At 47.5% G+C, this 24,260-nt stretch overlaps 1 protein-coding gene across 1 annotated transcript in view; it reads left to right on the plus strand.

Moving 5' to 3' along the window:
* Positions 1-24,260, plus strand: part of TDRD1 (tudor domain containing 1) — a 2,044,642-nt gene that overhangs the window by 278,223 nt on the left and 1,742,159 nt on the right. The window contains exon 6 of the mRNA XM_069611868.1: positions 15,947-16,007. Within this exon, the coding sequence (XP_069467969.1) occupies positions 15,947-16,007 (61 nt within the window). The remainder of the gene's footprint in view (positions 1-15,946; positions 16,008-24,260) is intronic.

The raw sequence follows: 24,260 nt of genomic DNA on the forward strand, positions 1-24,260 counted from the left end.
TGTTGGGTGAAAGGAAGGGCTTGGCTGCTCTAATTAACTTGCAGGTGTAGGAAGTGGCTGAAGCCATGGCATTTACTTGTTTACCAAAGGTAAGCGTGGTTTCTATATAGAAATCAAGGGTTTTGACTACCTTGGCCACAGTAATGATGTTGTCAATTATGAAGGAGGCATAATTGGGACCTAGTGTTTTAATGTTGGAGGATGTGCCTAGAATGAGGAGTTTGGTTTTGTCATCATTCAGGCATGGACCATGGGAGGCCATCCATGCCTGGATGATGAGGTAGGCTCCGTTCACAAAGGCCAAATCCTTGTCATAATCTCCTGTGAACGGGATGAGTATCTGTGTATCATCTGCCTAATTAGTGTAGGCGATACCTAGACCGTCTAGATCATTAAAAAGGGGCTTTGTGAAAATATTAGGAGATACACATGAGCCTTGGGGTACACCACATGTTATAGGTGCAGGGTCTGCGGCTGCTAGAGAAGAGAAAACTTTCATTGGCCTGTTATCTAGGAAGGACTGGATCCATGCGACTGCCTCTTGAGAGAAGCAGGCGGCCGCGACCAAATGGTTGCAGAGTATTGAGTGGTCCACCAGATCGTATGCGGCAGAGGGGTCGAGGAGTAGTAGGAGTGATGTCTTACATTTGTCTCTTAGTGTGTCTATTTGTGCCTTAAGGTCTAGTAGTGCAGTCTCAGTACTATGCTGTGGTCTGAGGCCAGACTGGTTAACTCCTAGGAGGTGGTTTAGTTCCAGATGGTGCTGAATTTGTAGGTATGCTACGTTATCTAGGATTTTAAGTAGGAAAGGCACAGTGGTTATGGGGTGGTAATTAGTTGGGATGGAAGGGTCCAAGGTTTGCCTTTTAAGGAGAGGGAGGACCCAGGAGTGTTTCAGGTTGCGAGGTATGGTGCCTGATGTGAATGAAGCATTTATAAGTTTAGTAATGAAGGGTGAGCATTCACGGGCCGTGTCTATTATAATTTGGGCTGGACATGGGTCGCCCTGGCAGTTGGAGGGTTTGAGGGTGAGGATAACTTGCTTGACTTCTGTGGTGGAGACTTTGCGAAAGTGGAAGCGAGGGGTGTCTGGTGTGGGTGGAGTTAAAGTGGATTGGGGAATTGGTAATATGTTCGTGGCAGTTTTACAGGTGGTGCCATTGCTATCAGTTTTTGGAACAGTTATGGTAACTTTTTTGTTATTAATGTTCGCCTGAAGCATTGTTATCTTGTTGGCAAGGGCATTTTGTATGCTTGTGCACCAGTTCTTATCCTTAAGGTATAAGTCAGGAACTTAGATTGGGGATTCTACTTCATTCAGGATGGCAAATAATTCTTTGATGTTGGCGAACAATTCTTTGGTGTTGGATTTGTCTTTAGAAATCCGGGAGTTGTAGGAAGTTTGTTCAGCTAAGATAATTTCTTTTTTGTAAAGGGTAGCTAATTTATTCAAGTTATTTTTATTGATGTCTGAAGGGTCTGATCGCCAGAATTTTTCACTCAGACATTTCTTTTGTCTATCTTTCAGAAGAGGCGTGAACCAGGTATTTAGGTGTTGGCAGTGTTTGCTCTTTCTAATCTTCAGTGGTGCAATAGCGTCCAGAGAGGCGAGAAACACTTTGTTGTACATTTCTACCCTGGTGGCTGGGTCAGACTGATCTGAGAGAGTTTAAGGTAGGGAGGAAGAGAGGGATAAGATTTTCAGGAGTAATATTTTTTTTATTTCTGTTAGGTGCGGTAGGAGCTAAAATACTATTGTTCATAGGTGGTGTGACTTCTAGGGTGAAGGATACCAGGTGGTGGTCTGACCAGGCCTGAGGCATTGTGGAGGTGATAGTAGTTGGGCAATTGTGTTCAGCAATCCAATCAAGGTCGTTCCTTTGTGTGGGTTCTGTAATCTTTTGGGTAAATCATAGTTCCTCAAGGGAGTTATTAATCTGTAGGGCATTAGGGTCCCATGAGTCATTAAATCCAAGGTAGAAGTCACCTAGGATGAGGCATTGAGTGGAGTTTTTTAAATGGTCAGATGGCAAGTTCATAAGGTCTTCATCAAAGGAACCTAGGGGGGCCTGGTGGTCGGTATATCAGGTGAATGGTGATTGTTGGCAGTGGTGAGTTTGGCCGTGAGGGATTCACAAGAGTTAGTATTGTAGGGTGTGGAAAGTCTTAACGTTAAATTATTTTTAACAATTATAGCAAGACCTCCACCTCTGGAAGTGGTGCGATCCAGACATAAGAGTATAGTTGTCTGGAATGGCTAGCATGATATCTGGGCCTGCTGCGGGGTGGAGCCAGGATTTGGTGATGGCCAGGAGATCTATGTTTTAGTTTTGGGTTATGTCCGCTATTTCAGTGACATGGGCTACCATAGAGCGGGCGTTAATTAGGGCGCCTTTTATGCCGAATGGGTTAGGTAGAGCAGAAAGCGACTGAACTTTGTGTTGGCACTTCGGGGGGAGGTGGAATCTCTAAAGAGTCGACAGTTGAGTTGTAATGGGGGTTTGCCATAGTTATCTGTGTGTGGTAGAGTATTGGTAGTATGCTGGGTGTGCCTAGGGTGATTGGTAGCGGGCTGGGCATTGGTTAGAGGATCATACATTCTTGGGAGTCTAGCGCGAAGTTTGAGGTTTCGCTGTTGGAGACTGCAGGGTTTAGTGGCCATGTCGGCAGGCTCAGGAGGTAAACATCCATGAGGTAACTGGTTCTGTGGCTCGGACATGTTCAAGTTGTGAAGAGTGATCAAGTTGAGGATAGTTCTGAGTAGAACAGTGTAGAATAGTGGCAAATACATGGTATGCTCGTTTAAGTGGCTAGAAAGCTAGGAAGGTAAGGCTAGGCTAAGCTAATCTTAACAATCAAGGCGGGCTATGGGGCGGATACCAGCGGGTACCAGGTGATGTATTTTGTACCGTCTAACAGTAGCTTAGCTACTTTGGCAGGAAAAAGTTACTAGGGCCGATTCTCGTAAGCATAGTCTAGATGCAGCTTTACTGTTTTGGGCAAAAAGGATAGGCTGCGGCTAGTTGCTGCGACGAATTCTCACACAATCAGGGTGTACTTTTGTTGCTATAGGCAAGAGTAGGTTGGCAGTGGCTGATTGCTAGCGTAGATTCACGGACGAATTAAATGCATTTTGCTAATGTTGGTAGAAGTAAGTAAGCAGTAGCTGGTTGCTAATGGAGATATGAAGGCAACCTAAATGCAGCTTTTCTAATGCAGGTATGAGTAGGTAAGTAATGGCTGGTAGCTAATGGAAATATACAGGCAACCTAAATGCAGCTATGCTAATGCAGGCTATAATAGGTAAGCAGTGGAGATACACATGCAAGCTAAGTGCTACTTAGCTATCTTAATCAGACGCTTCATCGTCAATTGATTTATGTGATTTATCTACTCACTCCATCGAAGATGATGAAACAGAAATTGGTGAGAATGAACCTTGAATTGAGTCAAATAAAAGCAGTGAACCCTCAGCTTCCTATCTAAGAGAAAAGACACACCGATACGTTCGACCTCTAACCTAAGAGAAGAAAATAAAAAATGCTTATAAATCCAATATCTGATCCTTATCGCATATTATACCTGCCACCAGAAAACGTGCATACTGGCCTGTTGAAAGTCTGGACAGATAAAATCGATGAAATCTTGAAACAAACTAATGTTAAAATGGACACAATCCTATGCAATCCTCAAGCAGCGAAGAAAAAGTTGAAGTGGTGGGACTGGATTCAGACTATTGAGAAAAGGTCCAAGCTAGTGGCAGCGATAAACGATTCAATAGTCGCACGAGGAGTTAATCAAACCCCAAACTACCTATTAAAATTTCCTTCAAGGTATCAGATCAGTTTTTGAGGTTTCAATTAAATCTCTATCAAACAAGAGATGTTGCTCCTGAGACTTGACAGACGCCGTCTAACTTATGTCAAGTTTTTGAGCTTTCAGTTGAATCCACTAGACACTTAATAATGGTATTTCTGAGTCTGAATAACCACAGGAATACCTTTTTAAGAACTTTTGCCCTCTCAAATGTTAACATGGAGGAATGGTGGTTCATGTTAACAGGCAATAACTCCAAATTGAGTTGTGCAGTGATAGACTTTTTGTTTTATCTGTTAATTAGATTATTGACCTGTCAAGTTGATTCATTAGATATAATGAATTTGTGGACTTTTTGAAGTTACTCTGATGGGGGGGGGGTGATAAATGTTTTATATCGGAGGAAACAAACAAATGAATTGCAACAAAGAAATGTAACAAAAGTTTGAAATAAACTACAGTTTAAAATACAAATATCTTTAAAAAAGGTAAACGCCATCCGCACAGCATGCCAAAGAAATGGCAATGCAAGTTTTTCACCTGCATAATCCAGCCTCTGTGGTAAGAATAGCGACAGATAGGCTCACAGGGACAGTTGAGCCTTGGAACCAATGGAAGTGGTGTGGGGAAATGGAGCCAGGAAGCGAACAGTATAAAAGGAGAGTAAATGAGACACTGTGTGTTGCAGGGTTTCAGTCAGAAGATGTGGAAGCGGACTCAGCGACCAGGTGGAGGATGGACGATGGAGCAGAGAGTTTGTGACAAAGTTGGTGTAGAGTGCAGATGAGATATTGGTTGTGACAGAAAGTAGTACTTGTCGAATGTAGTTTTTGAGGGGGTGAAAGAGGTGAGTAAAGAAGAGAGGGGTTGAAGTGTAGGGAGAATTGGAATAAGAGCGTGATGGTGTGGAGAAGAGTGCAAAGTGGTAACAGTAATAGTAGTGAGGGCGGATTGCAGGGGGAGGTAGTTGAAGGAGGCAGAGTGAGAGATTAGGGTACAGTCGTAGCTAGCGGTTTGTATGGAGGGGTGGTGAGAAGGGAGGGTAGTGGGATTGGAGGAGCCGGAGGGAAGTGGGGAAGCGAATAGGAGGGATGTGGAAAAGAGCAGGAGGCGGAAGGTAGATGGGTAGAAGAGAGCAGGTGTTGGGCGGGGGGGGAGAGAAGAGAGTGAGTTGGAAGAGGAGGGCCTTACATGGGGGGGGGGAAGAGTAAGGGATGGTAAGCGGAAGGAATTGGAGCCGAAGGCCATGGCTAGTGGACGTTACTGATTTAAAATACAGTGGCCGCGGTCGAAGGCTCTAGCCATTGGTTGTGGCTGAAGGCCATGGCCTTCGGCTCATTGGTGTTTTCAAATAAATGGTGGACACGGCTGAAGGCCATGGACAGATTCCCTTTTACTCATTTAAAATGTACAGTTGGCAAGGCTGGAAGTCATGACCAGTGGCGCTGAAAGAAAGGGGGCACAGCTGGAGGTCTTGGCCAATGGCAAGTGATGGCAAAAATAACTATGGTATTGCAAAACCCTTGGAATTCAAGGAATAAAAGTGCAGTTAAGATGACAATACATAACGCAATAAAACCATTGAAATTCAGCGCATTGGGAAACTCGTGACTGCCTTAACTAGGTGCATTCCAGTTGAAAAGCTCAAGAGAGATGTATATTATAACAGACGGGATTCACAATGCCATACAAAATGACGTTATGAGGGAGATCAACAGGAACATTCAGATTTAAGTTGGTCACAAGTTTCCCAATGCTCTGAATTTTAAGGGTTTTGTTGCGTGATGTATAGTGACCTTAAATGCACTTTAACAAAAGAAATCCTTGCAAAAATAAAATATCCGAGGCTTGTGGATCTGCTTAGGTCACATGCTTATGGTAGTCGCAGAGTATTACATGATTTGTTTTTGAAACTCAAAAAGGGACGTTGACTGGGCGTGTTAGTAGTACTATCCCTAGTTTGACACCTATTGTACCCATTGTCCTTCACGCTTTGAGGTCCCTCAGATTGTTTTTTTCTGCCATCGTGGTGGGTCGATGGTTTGCGTAGTTCTTTTGACGAACACCTTTGATAAGACAACGTTTTTAATTTTAGACTTCTATTATTTCAAGAAAACTGCCTGATGCCCGCTGCACTAACAACTGCTTCGGTGGAATTCGACGGACTGCTCCATCGTCGATCATGCTCAACTGCCTCAGTGAGCGATGTCTGCTGCCTACACAGGCCTCACCGGGTCTCGGCCCTTGACAGTAGGGATAGTGGGGTGTGGTCATATACTTTCTCCAGCATGGGGTCTGGCATGGATTCACATGCTCATGAATATTCCCCGTCAGGCTGGGAATCCTCGGTAAAGAAAAAATCAGTATCAGTTTCGTTTTTGATCTGTCTTTCGTAGTAGTAACCAATCACTGATCTCTGCGTCATACTGACCACAGCCAATGACTGCCATCTCCCTAAGCCCCGCCTCTGGCAGCCATCTTCAGATTTTTACTGCACGTTCAAGTGTTGGGATCCTCGTGCTATTGCTCTCGAGCTTTAGTGCTTTTTTTGCGCTTTTTCTTAGGAAAATGATCTCTTTTTTGGTCAAAAGAGTCTCAAGCTCCACCGTTTCTTTATCCGATCAACGGGGACACGTATCGGATTCTTCTACACCCCCTCAACGGTGAAGATTTCGTTGAGCCACGCTTTTGGAGGACTCCAGAAGTTTCTCAGGCCCATCTCGATCATGGCCCAGGAGAAGGGAAGCTCGACGCCCGGAAAGCTGTTCAGGGTCTGCCCTGGATGCCAGCTTCAGAATGTCTTTAAGGAGGACGAACACTCCCTCTGCCTCTACTGCCTGCATGAGGACAAGACGCACGTGGAGAAGGACTGTGCGTTTTGCGGCAATATGTCGGAGCGGACCATGAAGGACCGCCATCTGCGTCTCGCCAACTGGCTGGAAGGGAAGAGCCTGTTAGGCATGAAGAAGAAGAAGTCTGAGCAGTCTTCTAAGACCTTTGAGGGCGTCCCGCCGATGGGGGTCCAACAGAAGGCCAAGCACCGCGAGTCCGCTGGCACCGGGAGCGCCGAATGGTCGGGCTCTACGGGCGCCAGGCAGGGCGCATCCTCCCCGACGCTCTTGGACACGACAGGACGCAGTCTCATCTCATCGGCAGCGACGACGATTAAGGCTACCAACGCCTTGGCTATCGTAGCCCGCTACGACAGGGAGTTGTGGTACAAAATCGCCCCTCTGCTGGACTTCTTACCAGACAAGAGGGCGGAGGCCCTAGAGATCTTGCAGGAAGGAGAAGTGGCGTCAGACCACGCCATTACGATAGCGACGGACATCGCTGACACTGGATTTCGCCAGTTGGGCAACGGCGTGTGCCTTAGACGGCGTGGATGGCTCAAGGCAACTGACTTCCGTCAGGACGTGCAGACCAGAGTCTAGGACATGCCGTTCGACGGGAACAACCTGTTTGGGAAAACAGTGGACGATTCCCTACAAGCCATCAAGACGGACACGGAGACGGCCCGGGCTCTTCGTGTTCTCCAGCAACGGCGGCCGCCCTTTCGGAGCGGCGGAGGCAAGCAGGGTGCCTCCAAAGGTTCCGGCGGAGGATATTCCACCTACCGTCAAGCGGCCCGTTCGTCGTTCGAAGCCTACAGGGGACGAGGCAAGTTGGGCGGACCCCGCCGTCGTCGCCAAAGAGGGCAAGGCGGCAAAGCCTCGTCGAAGCAGGACTGAACCGGCCGTGGGGTCGGGCCCCCACCGAAGCACCCCGGTGGGAGACCGGCTGGCGAACTTCGTCAGCGTGTGGGAGTCCATCTCCACCGACCGTTGGGTGCTGGACGCCCTGGCCCAGGGTCACGCGCTCAAGTTTCTAAAGAAGTGCCCGCGCGTCCCCCCCCGTGGCCAGGAAGGAACATCACGTCCCTCAACTTCTCTTGGAGGTAAAGGCGTGCTCAAGAAAGGCGCCATCGAGCTCGTCCCAAAGAGGCTTCGGGGCTCTGGAGTTTACTCAAGATACTTCCTCGTGAAGAAGACGGGAGGATGGCGTCCCATCCTGGACCTACAACGACTGAACAAATTCATCAAGGCACAGAAGTTCCGGATGGTCACCCTCCAGCCCGTCCTAGGTCAACTGGAGGAGGGCGATTTCCTGTCGTCGTTGAATTTGGAGGATGCCTACTTCCATATCCCCATCCTAAAGGGACACTGAAAGTTTCTCAGATTCGTGGTCCAAGGGCGTCACTACCAGTTCAGAGCCCTTCCCTTCGGATTGAGGTCGGCACCCAGGGTGTTCACCAAGTGCCTCGCACCGGTGGCGGCGCGGCTGCGTCTGGAGGGGATCCACGTCTACCCCTACCTGGACGACTGGCTCATCCTTGCAAAGACAAAGGAGCTCGCCGCGGAGCACACGGCAAGGACCGTCCAACTACTCACGGACCTGGGATTCTCCATAAACTACGCCAAGTCCCACCTGGTGCCCGCAAAAGACGCACTGTTTCTGGGAGCGAAACTCGACACAGTGGTGCTTCTGGCCTCTCCGTCGGAGGAAAGGACGAGGGCCATCTTGGGCAAGGTGCAGCGGATGCTGGTTGCGGACGCGGCCAGGGTGAGGTCCCTCAAATCCCTCCTCGGAATGATGTCTTCTTGCATTTATCTCATCCGCCTGTGCAGGCTTCGGATGCGCCCGTTGCAGGAGTTCCTGGACGCTCGCTGGATCCAGACGACGGGCAGCTTCGAGGACAGGATCACACTCGACGAGAGCTTCCGACGAGCGATCCGGTGGTGGGGCACCCGTGCGCATCTGACGGCGGGCATGGACTTCCAGACCCCGGGCCATCAGAAGACAGTGACCACGGATGCCTCCCTGGAAGGGTGGGGAGCGCACACTGAAAATCTGCACGCGAGAGGCCTTTGGCTGCCGACGGAGAAGTCCCTCCATATCAACGTCCTGGAACTCCGGGCAGTGTTTTGGGCCCTCAGGTCCTTTCTTCCGTCCCTCAACAAGGGCAAGGTGGTGAGGATCTTCACCGACGACACCACCCCCATGTTCTACATCAGGAAGCAGGGCGGTACCAGATCCCCAGCCCTGTCCAAGGAGGCTCAGGATCTGTGGCATTGGGCCGTTGCCCAAGGGATGTTTCTGGTGCCGTTTCATCTGGCAGGGATAAAAAACACCATCGCCGACTCGCTCAGCAGAGAGTTGCGCTCGTGCCACGAGTGGGAACTACGACAGGATCTAGTGGACCGCCTCTTCCGACGGTGGGGCACACCCCAGATCGATCTGTTCGCGACGGCGACGAACTCCAAGTGCCAGAGGTTCGCCAGCAGGTTTCCCCAGCCGAGGAGCATGGGCGATGCTTTCTCGTTCCCCTGGGAGGGCCTGTTCCTATATGCGTTCCCTCCATTGCCGTTGCTGATCCGGCTCATCAACCAGCTCAAGAGGTCACGGTGCAGGATGATCCTCGTCGCACCTGCGTGGCGAGGCAGATATGGTTCCCGGACCTTCTGGACTTGTCAGCGTCCCCGTCAATCAAGCTGCCCGTGGACGCGGATCTTCTCTCCAGGGAAGGAGGCGCCATCCTCCATCACGACCCGAAGTCGCTGAACTTGCAGGCCTGGCTCCTGCAGCGTTAGAGTTTGGAGGTTACGACATACCGACTGCAGAGAGATTCTTGCAAAGGCCAGGGCGTCCTCGACTCTTAAATGCTACGGACACAAATGGAAGAGGTTCTCTGTCTGGTGCCACGCACAGAAGATTAACCCTCTACGGATTACGGCTCCCCAAGTACTGCCGTACCTGCTGACGCTGGCCAAAGCTGGACTGGCACACGCGTCCATCAAGATTCATCTTGCTGCGATCTCCCGATACACCAGAACCACGGGGCGGACGTCCTTGTGGTCTCATCGTCTGGTGAAAGAGTTCATGAAGGGACTATTCAGATCGTTCCCGCCGGTGAAGGCTCCGGCCCCGGCGTGGGAGCTCAACGTGGTGCTGACCAAGCTCATGGGACCTCCGTTCGAGCCTCTGCACTCGGCCCCGTTGAAGTTTCTATCGTGGAAAACAGCTTTTCTTGTGGCCATCACCTCCGCACGACGAGTGGGAGAGATCCAGGCCCTTTCCTGCAAGGCCCCGTACTTGACTTTCCACGACACGAGGGTAGTGCTCAGGACGCACCCCTCCTTCATGCCCAAGGTACCGTCGGACTTCCATCTCAACGAACCCTTGGTGTTACCTGTGTTCTTCCCGTCGCCTTCGTCGCCGGCTGAGAGGACTTTGCACTCGTTGGATGTAGCTAGAGCGCTGAAGTTCTACGTGGACCGCACGAAGGGTTTTCGGAAGACGTCACAACTCTTTGTGAACTTTGGACCTGTCAATCAGGGGAAGGCTCTCTCGAAGGCTTCCATCTCCAGATGGCTCTCCGGCTGTATCATGTACTGTCACCGGTTGGCAAACCGACCGCTGCCTGGCCGTGCGAGAGCCCATTCCACCAGAGCGATCGCAGCTACCACGGCGTTCCTATCTGGTGTGCCCCTGCTGGACATATGCAGGGCTGCTACGTGGAGGTCGACGCACACCTTCACGAAATTCTACTGCGTCGACCGGGATTCCAGGGAGGAGTCCAGGGTCGGCCAAGCAGTGCTGCGCAACCTGTTCGCCTGAGGTGGGCCTGGTGAGGAGGTAAGATGCTTAATGTTGAGTTGATGTGATGCTTAATGTTGAGCCTTTGCCACCTCCCGTGGTTGTGCATGTGTGTACTGCTATGTATTCTTTATTCATGAGCATGTGAATCCATGCCAGACCCCATGCTGGAGAAGGAACAAGTTACTTACCTGTAACTGTTGTTCTCCAGCATGGGTCTGGCATGGATTCACATGCGAACCCTCCCGCCTACCCCTCTGCGGCTCTTCACTTGGTCATACTGCCACTTCACGTGCTTCCAAATCTGAAGATGGCTGCCAGAGGCGGTGCTTAGGTAGAGGGCAGTCATTGGCTGTGGTCAGTATGATTGGTTATTGCTACGAAAGACAGATCAGAAACGAAACTGATACTGGTTTTTTCTTTACCGAGGATTCCCAGCCTGACGACGGGGAATATTCATGAGCATGTGAATCCATGCCAGACCCATGCTGGAGAACAACAGTTACAGGTAAGTAACTTGTTCCTTGTCTCTTATCACGTTCTAGGGGAACTCCTTTTCTCTAGCACCCACTCTGAGCAGAAACGCAAGTGGCAAATCGGCAGAGATATTAGACAAAATCTTCTCCTGTTTGCGTTATCCTCCCATAGACTTATTCGCCACATGCCAAAACACACAATGCCCAGACTTCGCATCCAGGTTTCCCCAACCAAGATCAAAGGGGAACGCCCTGTGGATGAGTTGGTGAGGGAAATTTGCCTACGCTTTTCCACCAATGCCACTCCTGAGCAGGATAGTGCACAAGATGCACCAGGAACAAGTCACTCTAATCCTGATCACTCCAATGTGGTTAAGATACAACCATGGTTTTCACATCTGCTCAAACTGGCGATGTGCGAACCAATAAAGCTCCCGTGCCCCTCCAACATGCTGTCCCAACAAGCGGGGACAACACTCCATGCACATCCTCAGTCTATGAATTTGGCAGCCTGGCTCCTGAAGTCATAGCGTTTTGACACTTACACTTTACTCAAAGGTGTATGGATATCCTAAAGGAGGCACGGAAACCCAACACCAGACACTGTTACTTCAACAAGTGGAAATGTCTTGAGGTATGCTGCAGATCACAATTCTTAAATCCAATTGAATTTTCACAATCCAACCATCTACTAGACTCTGGCCTAGTATTTAACTCCATCAAGGTACACCTAGAAGCCTGTCCGCGTACACCACTTGACAAAACCATGTCTTCGTGGAAGGTTTGTGGATTTAAGATATATGGCGTTTAGCCCTGATGACGGAATCTATTGCGAAATATATTGGCTCACATTGCCATGACAATTATCTGGATATGCATATTGCTTTTCGAAAAAAGATTAAAGATCTGGAACTGGTTTTTACAAAAGTGATGGGAATTGGGAAGTCTTCCTAGTTCTTTTTGGAATTTCATATACCTAGGTGCCTATGCCTTCGTGGTATGTTCAGATATAATACATTGTGAATCTGTACACAAATACAACGCATTAAGATAAAAACAAGTGGTGCCCACCATCATCTCTCCACAGCCTCAGAAAAGCTTCCACTAAGAAGCAGATTGTAGCAAATGGTTACGTTTCTGTCACTGTGCCTTAGAACAAAACCTTAACCCTCTAAAGACCTCTATTGATATGTCCATCAAGTCTTATCTAGTTTCAACTGGTATCAAAGTAGACCCATGCAAACCTTACTTATCAGCTATCGATCGTTATCTGAATAGAGAACACAAGTCTTTCTCTCTTTCCAACGAAGCCATTAAAAGACATTTCAAGGGCCTTTTTACGTTTGCATCTCCCTATTCGTGAACCTCCACCTCAGTGGGATCTCAACGTTCTCTTATCAGTCCTAATTCAAAAACCATTTGAACCTGTGGCTGCTTGCGATTTAGAATTCTTAACTTGGAAATCGGCCTGCTTAGTGGATATTACTTCGGCTAGACGAATTGGTGAGCTCCAGGCTTTTTACTCAAAGGAACCCTATATTGTGTTCTATAAGGACAAAGTTGTCTTGTGTACAGTCCCCTCCTTTCCACCTAAAATGGTTTCCGATTTTCACTTAAACCAGGAAATATTTCTTCCTGTTTTTCTTCTAGACCATGCGGCCGAAGATAAATTACATACTCTAGACCAGCTCTTAACTACCTCTGGTGGCCCTTCTCCTGGCAGTAAGGCAGCTAAGGCTTGCATTGCTAGATGGGTTGTCTCCTGTATCTCCAAGGCTTACGACTTGAAAGGGCTTGTGACTCTGCATGTTCCCATTGTAGACAACTCTAAAGCAGCTACCTGGACTACCTTGCTTGTCTTTTGCAAGGACTATGCTATGGACATATTGTCCAGAAATTATGCAAATATCAGCCAAGAGGTTCTTAGCAACATGTTTGCTTGAATCCTGTACATGCTGTCTCCTCCACCCTTGCTTATTCAATGGCCTTTTAGTCTATTCCTACCCATTTGGGAAGGAGGGAGAGCCAGGACGACGGAGAAATGAAAAATTGCCTTCATGGCGATTAAGGTTCTCTTAGTCTGGGCTTCCCTCCTTTACAACACCGCCCAGCCATCCCCTAGAGTATGCATATACTTAAATTCTACCGCCACCAGCGGAACCACAGGAACTGGGTGTGGACCGTTGGTGACGTGAGGTTAACGTGTGGGCCCCGTGAGCGGAAAATTCTTAAGGTGACAGTTATCTTTTTCAGCCATCTTTTCCGGCCCGTCTGCAAATGCAGGCGTTCCCAACTGGTTGTAGAGTGAGAGCCCGGACTAAGAGGCTAAGAGAACCTGAATCACCATGAAGGTCATTTTTCCTTTTTTCTATGTTTTTCTTAGGCTTTCTTCATTTCCTGCATAAATCAATCTGACAACTGACGGTGCACTGGTGTGCTATGTTTGTTTATATTGCGCACCACTACCATTGGCATGCTCTCTAGTCCCTCACGTGGCTTTGTAAGCTTGTGGGTGGGGTGGGGTAGGATAGTGAGAGAATAGGGATGGGATAGACCTTGTGCTCTTCCGTTGGTGTTTGCAGAACCAGTAGAAATCGGTGCCTTTCAGCTTTCAGAGTTTGCTGTGATTTTGTGCACTGGGTTTATTGTGTCCAGAAGGGCAACATCCAGTGTTTGGGGTGTTCATTTGCAACAGTTTGTTCTTGTGGCAGACGTGTGACTTGTGTGTGTTGTGTAGTAAGACTAGCCCATATGGGGGTGTGTGTGATGCGTGGGATGTATGCAGGAGAGGAGCAGGGGTGCTTAGTAGTTAGACGTGTATGATTTTCATTGTTGATTCCAGGATCTGTACTGTCCCATGATTGCCTTGAGTCTGGGTATGAGTTGTGGGAAATGCCTGTTTTTGTTTGTCTCGATGAGTTGAATAGCCAGGTTTTCAGTTTTTTTCTGAAGGTTACGTGATCTTCGGTTCTTCTTTACTTTGGCATCTAATTCCATAGTTTGGCTATCAAAGTGGAGAATATGGGTCCTCCGAACATCCTAGTCTCATAGTGCTTTGTTGCGATTTGGAGTTCTTCCTTGTTGGTAGCAGTTGATTTTGGCTTGAAGAAATTTGGCTCCTTGTCCGTGTAGTGATTTGTGAGTAATGCAGAGGGCTTTGAAGGCGATGCATTTTTTTACTGGAAGCGAGTGTAGGCTTCTCAGGGCTGGTGTGATGTTGTCTCTTCTGTTTAGTCTCAGGAGAAGTCTTGCTGCAATATTTTGGATGTTTGGAGTTTTTTTTGTGAGGCGTTTTGGCATTCCAAGGTAGAGGCAGTTTGCATAGTCTAGTCTTGGTAATGCCAAGGTTGCGAGGGTTCTGTGTGGAAGGAATAGGACGAAATGTCAGAAAAAAAATTCTGACCCCACCAAAAGACCTTAAACACACACCACGAAAAGATTTAACTACCAAAAGTTTTAACTTTTTGTGGTATGCGTTTAGGTGTTTTGGTGGGGTCTGGCTGAAAAATACATTTTTAAAAAAAGCTGTGGGGGGCTGGGGAGGTGTTCCCCGCAACACCGTGCTCACTAGAGTGAGCAGGGGTTGCAGGGGACACCCCTGCAGCTCTCCAGACAGGACCAAAAACGGGGGTTGCGGATGTGTCCCCGCAACATCCCGCTCACTATACTACAAAGTATTGTGAGCGGGGGTTGCGGGGGTCACCCTGCATGTTTGCAGGGGAAATGTACCGACATTTTGTATTAATGCATTTCCCATGCAAACCTTTCCATTGCGGGAAAATCCGCCACGCATAAATCGCGTAGATCTGTGTGGAAATGTGAGTTATTGGAGTATCCCTCTAATTAGTTGCTGGAGGTAGAAGCATTTCTTTGCTATTGCATTGACTTGTGGTTCTAGTTGACTTTGTTGTATATCCAGGTTCTTTATCATTGCGGATGCCTCCGGTTGGGTTTCCATGCATGATGGTCAGCTCAGGCATTTGTTGTGTGTGGCATTTGTTGAGGGTGTTTGGGTCTTCGGTTGAAGTTGTCTTGAAGGGGAGTTGGATATCGTCTGTGTATTTGTAGGTGGTCAGTCCATTGGCTCGAATGAGTTCCATAATGCCGGGGACATGTAGATGTTGAAAAGTAGCGGGGAGAGGCTAGATTCTTGTGGTACACCAGAGGTGATGTTTGATATATGTAAATGGCGGTAAGTATGTTCTGTTCATTTGGTTGGTGAGGAAAGATTTCTGCCTTTGTAGAGCAGTCTTTAATCTCCAGTCTTTGGATTATTATTGCGTCTGATTGTTTCGAAGGTGGCTGATATGTCCGAGGGCCGATTGGGTGCTATTGTGTGAGTTTATTTTTAAGGTAATCCCATATGGATAGAAGTGCTGATTCCATTCCTCTCATCGGTCTGAAGCCGATTTGGGAGTGGTTGAGTGTTCTGTTTTCTACATGATTGAGGAGTAGTTTGTAGATTTGGTTCTAACGTAGTTTCGCCAGGTAGGTTTGGCTTGAGAATCGGTCTGTAGTTAGAGGGTTCTTCTTCCTCATTGCCCATTTCGTTAATGTATGCTGACCAGTGATTCTGCCATAATTTCCTTATACATGTAACATCTGTTACGTTTGCTGCTGTTTAGATCCCACTGACCGCATTGGATGTTACTTGACTGGCTATTGCGAGCAACATTTCCTTGGTTGGCATTCCAGGAATTAGGTTTAAGAAGCAATTTTAAAAATATTGACTAATTTCCTGTTATGGGTACATTCAAATGGATGCCGATAAAGGGTGCACAATTAGCTATATATAACTAATTGTAATAAAAAGAACAAGTTGGCTTTTAAAAGTGCAAGACAAGCAAACAAAATGTACGTGGTTGAGCAAACTAACAATATAATGGACATACCTATGGCACAGAAGCATACAAAAATCCCTATCAGTGAATGTTGGTGCTTTTTGCATGGGATGCAAACAGCCCTGTAATTTATGTAAATGACTACGGAAACCATTAATGTTTTTTTTCTTTTCTCAGTAAACTGGAAGGTGCTCCCAAATCCCCAGGCGAATCCAGGGATCAGGCGAATCCTCAAAAGGTACTACTTACTTATTTTGTTTCAGGGCCTTTCAGCAAAATACTTTTAACTTGTATCAAAGTGCTTCACATTCCCATAGGAAGATTTGTCTGGCCAGGTGCAATGACCAGAACAATTGTTGATGGTGGAAGATCATTTAGGTCTAAAGTCACTGTTAATGGATGTGGAGCTAATTTGACTGTTTGCTTCTAGAATTGTAAATTGGTCTCAATTGAGTACTTGCTTCTTTGATTGCTCCTGTCAGCTGCTCTAGTAACGCTAGCATTAGGACTGCAACTCCCTTGAGTTGTGTAGTTCTTTTTCTACTTAACCCCTTGCCAGGCTCGTCAGCACGTCGGGGTGGGGCCAAGTCTGTGCAATTCAGCACAGGACGTGCTGGAGGCACCCCCGTTGCTCATTTTACCGCATTAATTTCCTTCAAAATCTCAGACTTATCCGTCATTTGTTGGATTCCTATTGCTACGCACTGCCTGAAGAGTACAGCACGATACGTTGTAGTCCCGTACACACAGCACCGCTCTTCAGTGATTTAAAGCGGGTTTGTCCCTGGGGGAAAAACATATACCAATACTTTATTTCATTGCACACTAGATTTTAAACATGAACATTTCCTTACTAAATACACGCTCTTTGGATAAATCTGCTGCAGATATGCGTGACTATATCCTGGACAATGAAAAAGATATTCTCTTTATTACAGAATGGTGGTTGCATGGCCCCAATATTGATTTGGCCACCCCGGATGACTACACATTTTTCGGTCAAAACCGAGAAATAGATAGAGGCAGAGGAGTGGCAATTATGGCTTTGCAAGAGCTAGCCTTTTTTCAATCACCTATATTGTGTGAAGGTTGTGAAATTGTACATATAAAAACCACCCCCACGCCTATTAACGTCCTGGATATTATTTTGTTATATCGCCCGCCTCATGATATGCCTACTTTTACGGAAGAAATGTCGCACATCCCTGGCTGATGCAAATAAATCAAATCGATCTACGATCATTCTAGGGGACTTTAACAGACACCTAGGGAAGGTTTCAAGCCGTGATGCGTCGGACTTAAAGCAATTACTGCAAAATAACCAGTTCATAGTATTGAATAAAGAACCCACCCATAAACAAGTTAACATTCTAGATTGGGTGGCAGTTAAAAATCTACCTGCGGCCACTCTTGACATCTGCACTTTGTATCTGGTCGGGCCATCTTTTTGTCATATTTGAGATACGACCTCTCATCTCTTGTATACTAATGGAAAATGCGATCAAGAAAGTTACCAGTAGGAATCTACGGAATATTAAAGCAACAAACCTAGGATGCTGCCTCAAGAAACTTATGGCTTCCACGGAAGATTAAGAAACTCCTGAGTGATTAGCATTGCAATATGAACAGAGCCTAACTAAACTGCTGGATAAGATTGCCCCTTTAAAAACTAAGGTTGTTCGAGAGAAGTCACATAGACAAAAACGGTATACTGCAAATTTGGTTGTTCATAAGCAGGCAAAAAGGAAAGCCGAAAGAAATTGGATAAAGTTGCAGACATCTGAGTAAAAACAAGTGGAAAGAGTTAGAAAAAGTTTATTGGAAAGACCTTTTTGAATATTTCAGTGTCACAGATTTTAAATGCAAATAATGAGCTAAAGAAATTATTTGAAGTCCTGAGGAACTTGGAGAAACCTGAAGCACTAACGAAAAAGATGGAGCCTACCCAGGAGGACTGTGAAACAGTCCAAAAAGCCTTTGCGGTAAAAGTTAAAACAGCCCAAACTAAGATTGCTATTAATCGAGCCACTCTCCCATTTATTCCTGTGCCGATTATGCCAGAAACACTTAACGGTATTGTTACCCCGGGAATTTGTTTTCAAAAGCATCACAGGAAGTGAACTAGAGAAATTTCTTAAAACTATGCACCCCACTACTTGTGTGGAGGATACTATTCCAGCGAAGATAGTATTTAAACATTGGGAGATTTTTGGCCCGTTTCTTTCTCCCATAGCCATGTACCAGCCATTATAAAGTATGTAACTGTTCCCTCCAATTAAAAAAAAAAATAACTGGATTGGTCTATAAAAATTGCAGTAATCTAAGGCCCATAATCAATGTGCCGTTTCTTCTGAAACTGGTTGACAAATTGTCAACCATTCAGTTACAAGAATGCATAGAGAGCTATCAAATTTTACATCCAAAACAATTGGGTTTTACAACTGCACACGGTACCGAAACCGCCCTCCTAGATCTGCAGTCAGAAATGTTGGATATTGTAGATAGGAGGAAATCAGGGCTGCTGATGTTGTTTGATTTATCGGCAGCTTTTGATCCTATAGACCAAGAGAAACTACTAACGAAGCTGGCAGACTATGGAGGATACTCAAGTGAAGCCATTAAATGGATTAGATCCTTTCTGAAGGTTAGGAAAGCTAAGATAGTCTGGGATCAAGCATGCTCGAATCCAGAGATAATCTAATGTGCTGTCCCACATGGAGTGTGCCTATCCCCTGTTTTATTTAACATATTCTGCCGTACCCTATGCAATGTCTTAGACGCACTGAGGGTGCCTTTTTCTACGACACTCGGCTCATTATAGAGCAGAGTGTGATCTATGAGATGGATCTGGAACACACAGAAAGAATATTCGAGGCTATCCAGTTCTGGATGACAACAAATGGTCTCTGTCTTAATGCAAATAAGACGAGTTCCTAATTTTCGGGTCTCCACCGGCACAGAAGAAGCTTGCTAAGCCTGTATGAGGGTTTCACCATAGAAGAGGACCACCTGAAGTCTTCCCCAAGGTGAAGACCCTGGGAGTGACCTTGGCATCATCAAAGGGCGCTGAAGCCCACGTAAACAGTGTAGTCCAGACGCCCAATGCCATCTAAGATTGTTAAGGCTGGTAAAGCCATATGTATCAGCAGTAAATTGCATAACACTAGTAAGAGCTGTGATAATGCCTATGCTGGACTCTTTCAATGCCATCCTTGCTGGAGCTAGTAAGGGATGCATTAAGAAACTCCAGGTCCTCCAGAATGATGCAGTGATGATCATTTAGGGTTTGTACTTTTTTACCGAATCTAATGGTTCGCATGAACTATTAGATCTAAAAATGCTACCACCAAAGGTTCGAACACCAAATGTTTAATCCTTTGGTGGTAGCATGGTTAAAAAAAGAAACTGGGGCTCTCGGGGGTGTCCCCCGCTCATGATACTTTTCAGTATAGTGAGCGGGGGTTGCGGGGGGAACCCCTGCAGTCTTCAGTTGAAATGAATAGAAAAGGACCCTGCGGTGCCGGTTCCCGATAACGGAAGTGAAAGGGAACTGATGCCGCAGGGACCCAGCGTGAAGAAGGTAAGTGGGGTTTGTTTAAGTTGGGGTGTGGGTGGGGGGTGTGCCATGGGTGGGGGTATGTATGTGTGGTTGCATGAGAAAGGTGCAAACATTTGGTAGTTCGCACCTTTCTCATGCAAACTTTCTGGCCGCAGCAAAATCAGCCATGGTCTGATCACTTAGATCCATCATTTAAGGCACTACAAGACTGAATCCAGTGTCTACTTACAGGAAGGAGCTCCATTGGCTTCCAGTGAATGCCAGAATGTTTTAAAGTAAATAACACAAGTGCCTGCATGGGAAAGCTCCTCAATACTTGCAGGAAAGACTGCTGATGGAGCGCATTGCCAAAATCACTAGGTCAAAGGACTCTATGCGTCTGGCTCAACCAAGATGCAAAAGAACCTGAGGAAATGAACACTCTTTTGCCATGCAGGATGTGGAACAGACTACCATTGGAAATAGGTTGTGAAGTAAATAACTCCACGTTTAGGAAAAATCTCAAAACTTTTATTCTCTTAGGTTATGGGTGCTTCCATAATGTCTGGTTTGTTTGTGATTCTGTGTATGCGCACTGATGCCTGCGGGCTCCGGCCCAATATAAGCAAATAAACATAAAACAGGAATGCCGTTCCATCTATTAGTATTTTTTAATTTCTATGCACATTTCCCTTTAGCTTTCACCTTGGAATATATATTTCTGATGTTTGTTAATCTGCTTAGAATCACATGCTGTGCATAGTCCGACATCCTGTGGTCACTGCGGAGTATTGCATTTTGTTTTTCGTAGTTGAAAAGGGGACGTCGACCAGGCGTGTCTGTAACACTATCCCTATAGTGACATGCAGTGTACCCACAATCCCTCACGCGTCGAGGTCCCTCAGATTGTTTTTTTCCTTCAAGATATTGGTCACCTATACGCGGAGCTCCTCGAGAGACATTGCAAAAAACTTAATTCGACCTTTGGTCGGCCTTAACTTATATTATTACTTACATCCCTCCTTCGGCGTCGTAGCTGCAAAGCTGGTCACCGCCGATCAAGATCTCCGGCGGTGCCTTCGACGGAGGAGGTTGTTCGGCATTCGCCGAACACGTGGCCTGGCCTCGACGGCCAAATACAGTAGGGAGAGTGGGGTCGTGGGACATTTATTGTTTCTCTTTGAGAATGCCTTTCCCTTTCCCCTCCCTTTCCTTCTTGGTTGCAAAGGCAAATTTACCTGGAAAGGCAAGCATAAACGATGTAACCGTTGCTTGCCCCTCGACCACAAAGAAGACTGCTGTGTGGCCTGTCAGCTCCTTAAGCCGAAGACTTTAAAAGACCGTAGGGTCAAGAGGTGGGCAGCCTACGCCATGTCTAGGTCTGATTCATCACCCGCTGCCGCCGCTGAAAGTGACGAGGAATGTGACAAGCCGACGCCAGTTTCGGAAGTCGTAGACCTCTCAAGGAGCGTTCACGCTCCTCGTCGTCTGTCCCCGGCCCCGACAAGCTCGGCTCACGCCCTGCTTATGGGGATGAACACCCCGGCGACAAGGACGCACACAGAAAACACTCCCATAAACGCACAACCCACGGCTCTTCCTCGACGAAGAGAGCATTAGCGCCAACAGAGACGCAGGTCCTACCGACGGCCTCCTCAGACCGGAAGAGTCTGAAGCCCCCCTCGCAACCGCAAACGCGACTAGTAACTGGGCTACCCTCAGATAAGGGCGTGATCACTAAGCCGCCAGATGACGCACACCGCCAGAGCAAGCGACGGCTGTAACGTCGACGCCGGAGGTACCCTCGACAGACAGTTTGGTTGTCGAGAGCCTAGGGCAGATTATTTCCACCGATAGTCAGAGATGGACGGCGAAAGACGTCGGTTACCGCTCATAAGGCCCGGGAGACGCCGAAAAGGTCAGAAGGCAGGCAGGAACCGCCCGCTCAGTCGAGAGGGACTCCTAGCCTACCAGAAGGCTTTTCAGAAGGTGAGGGGAACCTCTCTTCGACGTTATGGGATAGGTTGAAGAGTTTTCTAACGGAAGGCCCTCCCTTTTCTCCCCCTGACCGCTCCGGGGTACCTCAAGAAACCCTAGAGAGACTCCAGTTCTGTATGGACAAAATGGAGAGGTTTATGGAGACTCAGAACCTTCCAACACGCAAGAGATCAAAAGAGGGACCTCAGGAGGATCCCAGGGCCAAGTACCCCAGGCTGTTTGATTTCCCCCCCCCCCAAGAGGATGTAGATTTATGACCTCACTGGAGAGTACCCCCACTTTCAGGAGGATAACTAATTCTTAGGCAATGAAGGCGAACAAAACCTAGAGGAGGAAGGTTTTGAAGACAACCCGGATATGGGTGATGGGGGGGGTTCAGCGAATACCCAGAAGAAGGCGCTTCACAGCCCTGGCAGCCCCCGTCAGCGTTTTCAGACCCTGAAGCCATAAACATGTCCCCACCCAAAGACTCACCTATTAGAAATACATCACCTATAGAAGATCAACCTACCTTTAATGCACTCCTACGCAAGGCAGCAGCGCATTTCGAGATCGAGACCGGGGAAACTTCTCCTGACATCGACTTTGTAGAAAAGATCATTAAGGAGAAACCCCCTGTCAGCCAAACCATTCCCCTGCTCGCCTCAGTAAAGAGACAAATTATTCCTTCACTATCCACTCCCGAGGGGGTCAACCATAGGATAGAAAAATGTAGTCCTTCTCCATCAGACCCGTTATACATCAGGGGCCACTCTGTACCACACTCCTTAGTGGTGCCAAATACCAAGAAGAGAGCAGGGGTCCCGCTGTTAACTAGCGAGGCACCACCAGATAAAGAGGGTAAAAAATAGTATGCCCTAGGAAAGAGGATTACAGCCTCAGCTGCCTTTTCCGCAATAATTGCCAACAACTCTTTGCTGGCAAGTTACGCAGATGCACAATGGAGCAAACTACGTAAGGACATTGAGGAGGTACTGGAACCTCTACGTACTCGCCTTCTAGCCATGCGACTGAAGGGACCTTAGTCAACCAAAGCATCATTAAAAATACTCTGGATGCTGCAGAGACGGCTGGGCGTTCCCTCGTCCAAGGAATCCTACTCGAACGCCATGTATGGCTACGTAATTCAGGCTTTAAACCTGAAACACAAGCATCTCTTAGTAACAAACCTATAGAAGTTGCAAACCTCTTTGGTAAGGCGGTGGATGAGGCACTAGACACCGCAAAGAAGGAATTTGACACAATCAAGACACTAGACCAAATTTCAAGGCCTCCCAACAAACGTGGTTATGGCAACAAACGTTGTTTTCGAGGCCAACGCCAGCAGCAACAACAGCAGCAGCAATACTCTGCAGGTAACTGGTCCTCTAACCAAGGCACCAGTGGACAATATAACCAAAGAGGACAACGTGGTGGCAAGGGAAGAGGTCGGGGTCTCACCCCTAGAGATTCCCAAATCACCAACACCAAATGACTCAAAGATTCGGGTCCCCTCCCATGCTTCGCCGGTCGGGGGCCGCTTAACATCCTTTCTTCCAGCATGGGCATGTATAACATCAGACTGCAGGGTACTATTAACCATAGCACACGGCTAATGTATAGAATTCAACAGTTCCCCTACATACAGACCCCCAAGGGGACGACGCATGTCGCCAGAACACCTCGCCATCCTTCTTCAAGAAGTGGACCAACTACTAGAAAAAGGAGCTATAGAGGTCGTGCCTCTATCCCAGGTAACGGAAGGTATTTATTCAGTGTACTTCCTTGTACCCAAAAAGGACTTAACCATGCGCCCTGTACTATATTTGCGCCCAGCGAACAAATTTGTCAAACCTCAAAAGTTTCGTATGGTGACTCTACAGGAGGTAATCCCCCTGCTTTCACAGGGAGATTACATGACAACACTGGACATGAAAGATGCATACTTTCATATTTTAATGTTGCCAGCGCACAGGAACTACCTCAGGTTCATGATAGAGGGCAAACACTACCAGTTCAGAGTGCTACCCTTTGGCATAGCATCAGCGCCGAGAGTATTCACAAAGGTACTGGCAGTGGCAGCGGCAAACCTGCGCAGGTTGTCCATCCCAGTATACCCTTACCTCGACGATTGGCTCATAACAGGGGATTCTTACGAAACGTGCTTCTCAAATACCCAAAAGACTGTAGACCTTTTGTTTTCAACTGGGCTTCTCCAACTAGAAGAAGTCCAGTTTAGACCCCAGCCAGATCAAGCAATTCCTCTAATTAGAACGAAGGACGGCCTAGTTTTCCCCTCCAACGAGCGGGTCCAAAACATGCTGTTTCAAATCCCTCAATATGTGGCCGGTCGAGAGGTGACGGTACGCAAAGCAATGCGGTTACTAGGAATGATGTCGTCATGTATTTATTTGGTACCTCACACGCGCCTGCGCATGCGCCCAATGCAAGAGTGGCTCAACAGCCAGTGGTGTCAGGCCAGCGGACAATGGGACGATCTAGTGGTGGTCTCGCAGGCCTTGGTTCTCTCACTACGGTGGTGGTCGAAGGAAAACCTGGTAATAGGGAAACCATTCGCCACCCCCGCAGTGGAAGACACTCTAACCACAGACACATCCCTCACAGGATGGGGGGGCTCACTTATCCCATCAGACAGCTCACGGAGTCTGGACTCCGAGCGTAGCATCCAAGCACATAGACTTGCTGGAGCTACTAGCTGTGTTTAAGGCACTGGAAGCCTTCCAGGCACACCTGCAAGGGAAGACAGTGATGGTCCTCATGGACAGCACCACAGCCATGTACTACCTCAACAAGCAGGGGGGGCACTCACTCTCCAGTACTGTCCAAGCTGTCCCAGAACATCTGGAAGTGGGCTCTCAAACACATGTTCCGTCTGTCACAACATGTACCAGGGGAACTCAATCTGCTAGCAGACGAACTCAGCAGAGACTTCCCTCTGCCCTCAGAGTACGAATG

The sequence above is a fragment of the Ambystoma mexicanum genome, chromosome 8 (assembly GCF_040938575.1).
Source record: "Ambystoma mexicanum isolate Mex_15411 chromosome 8, UKY_AmexF1_1, whole genome shotgun sequence".
Classification (NCBI taxonomy): domain Eukaryota; kingdom Metazoa; phylum Chordata; class Amphibia; order Caudata; family Ambystomatidae; genus Ambystoma; species Ambystoma mexicanum.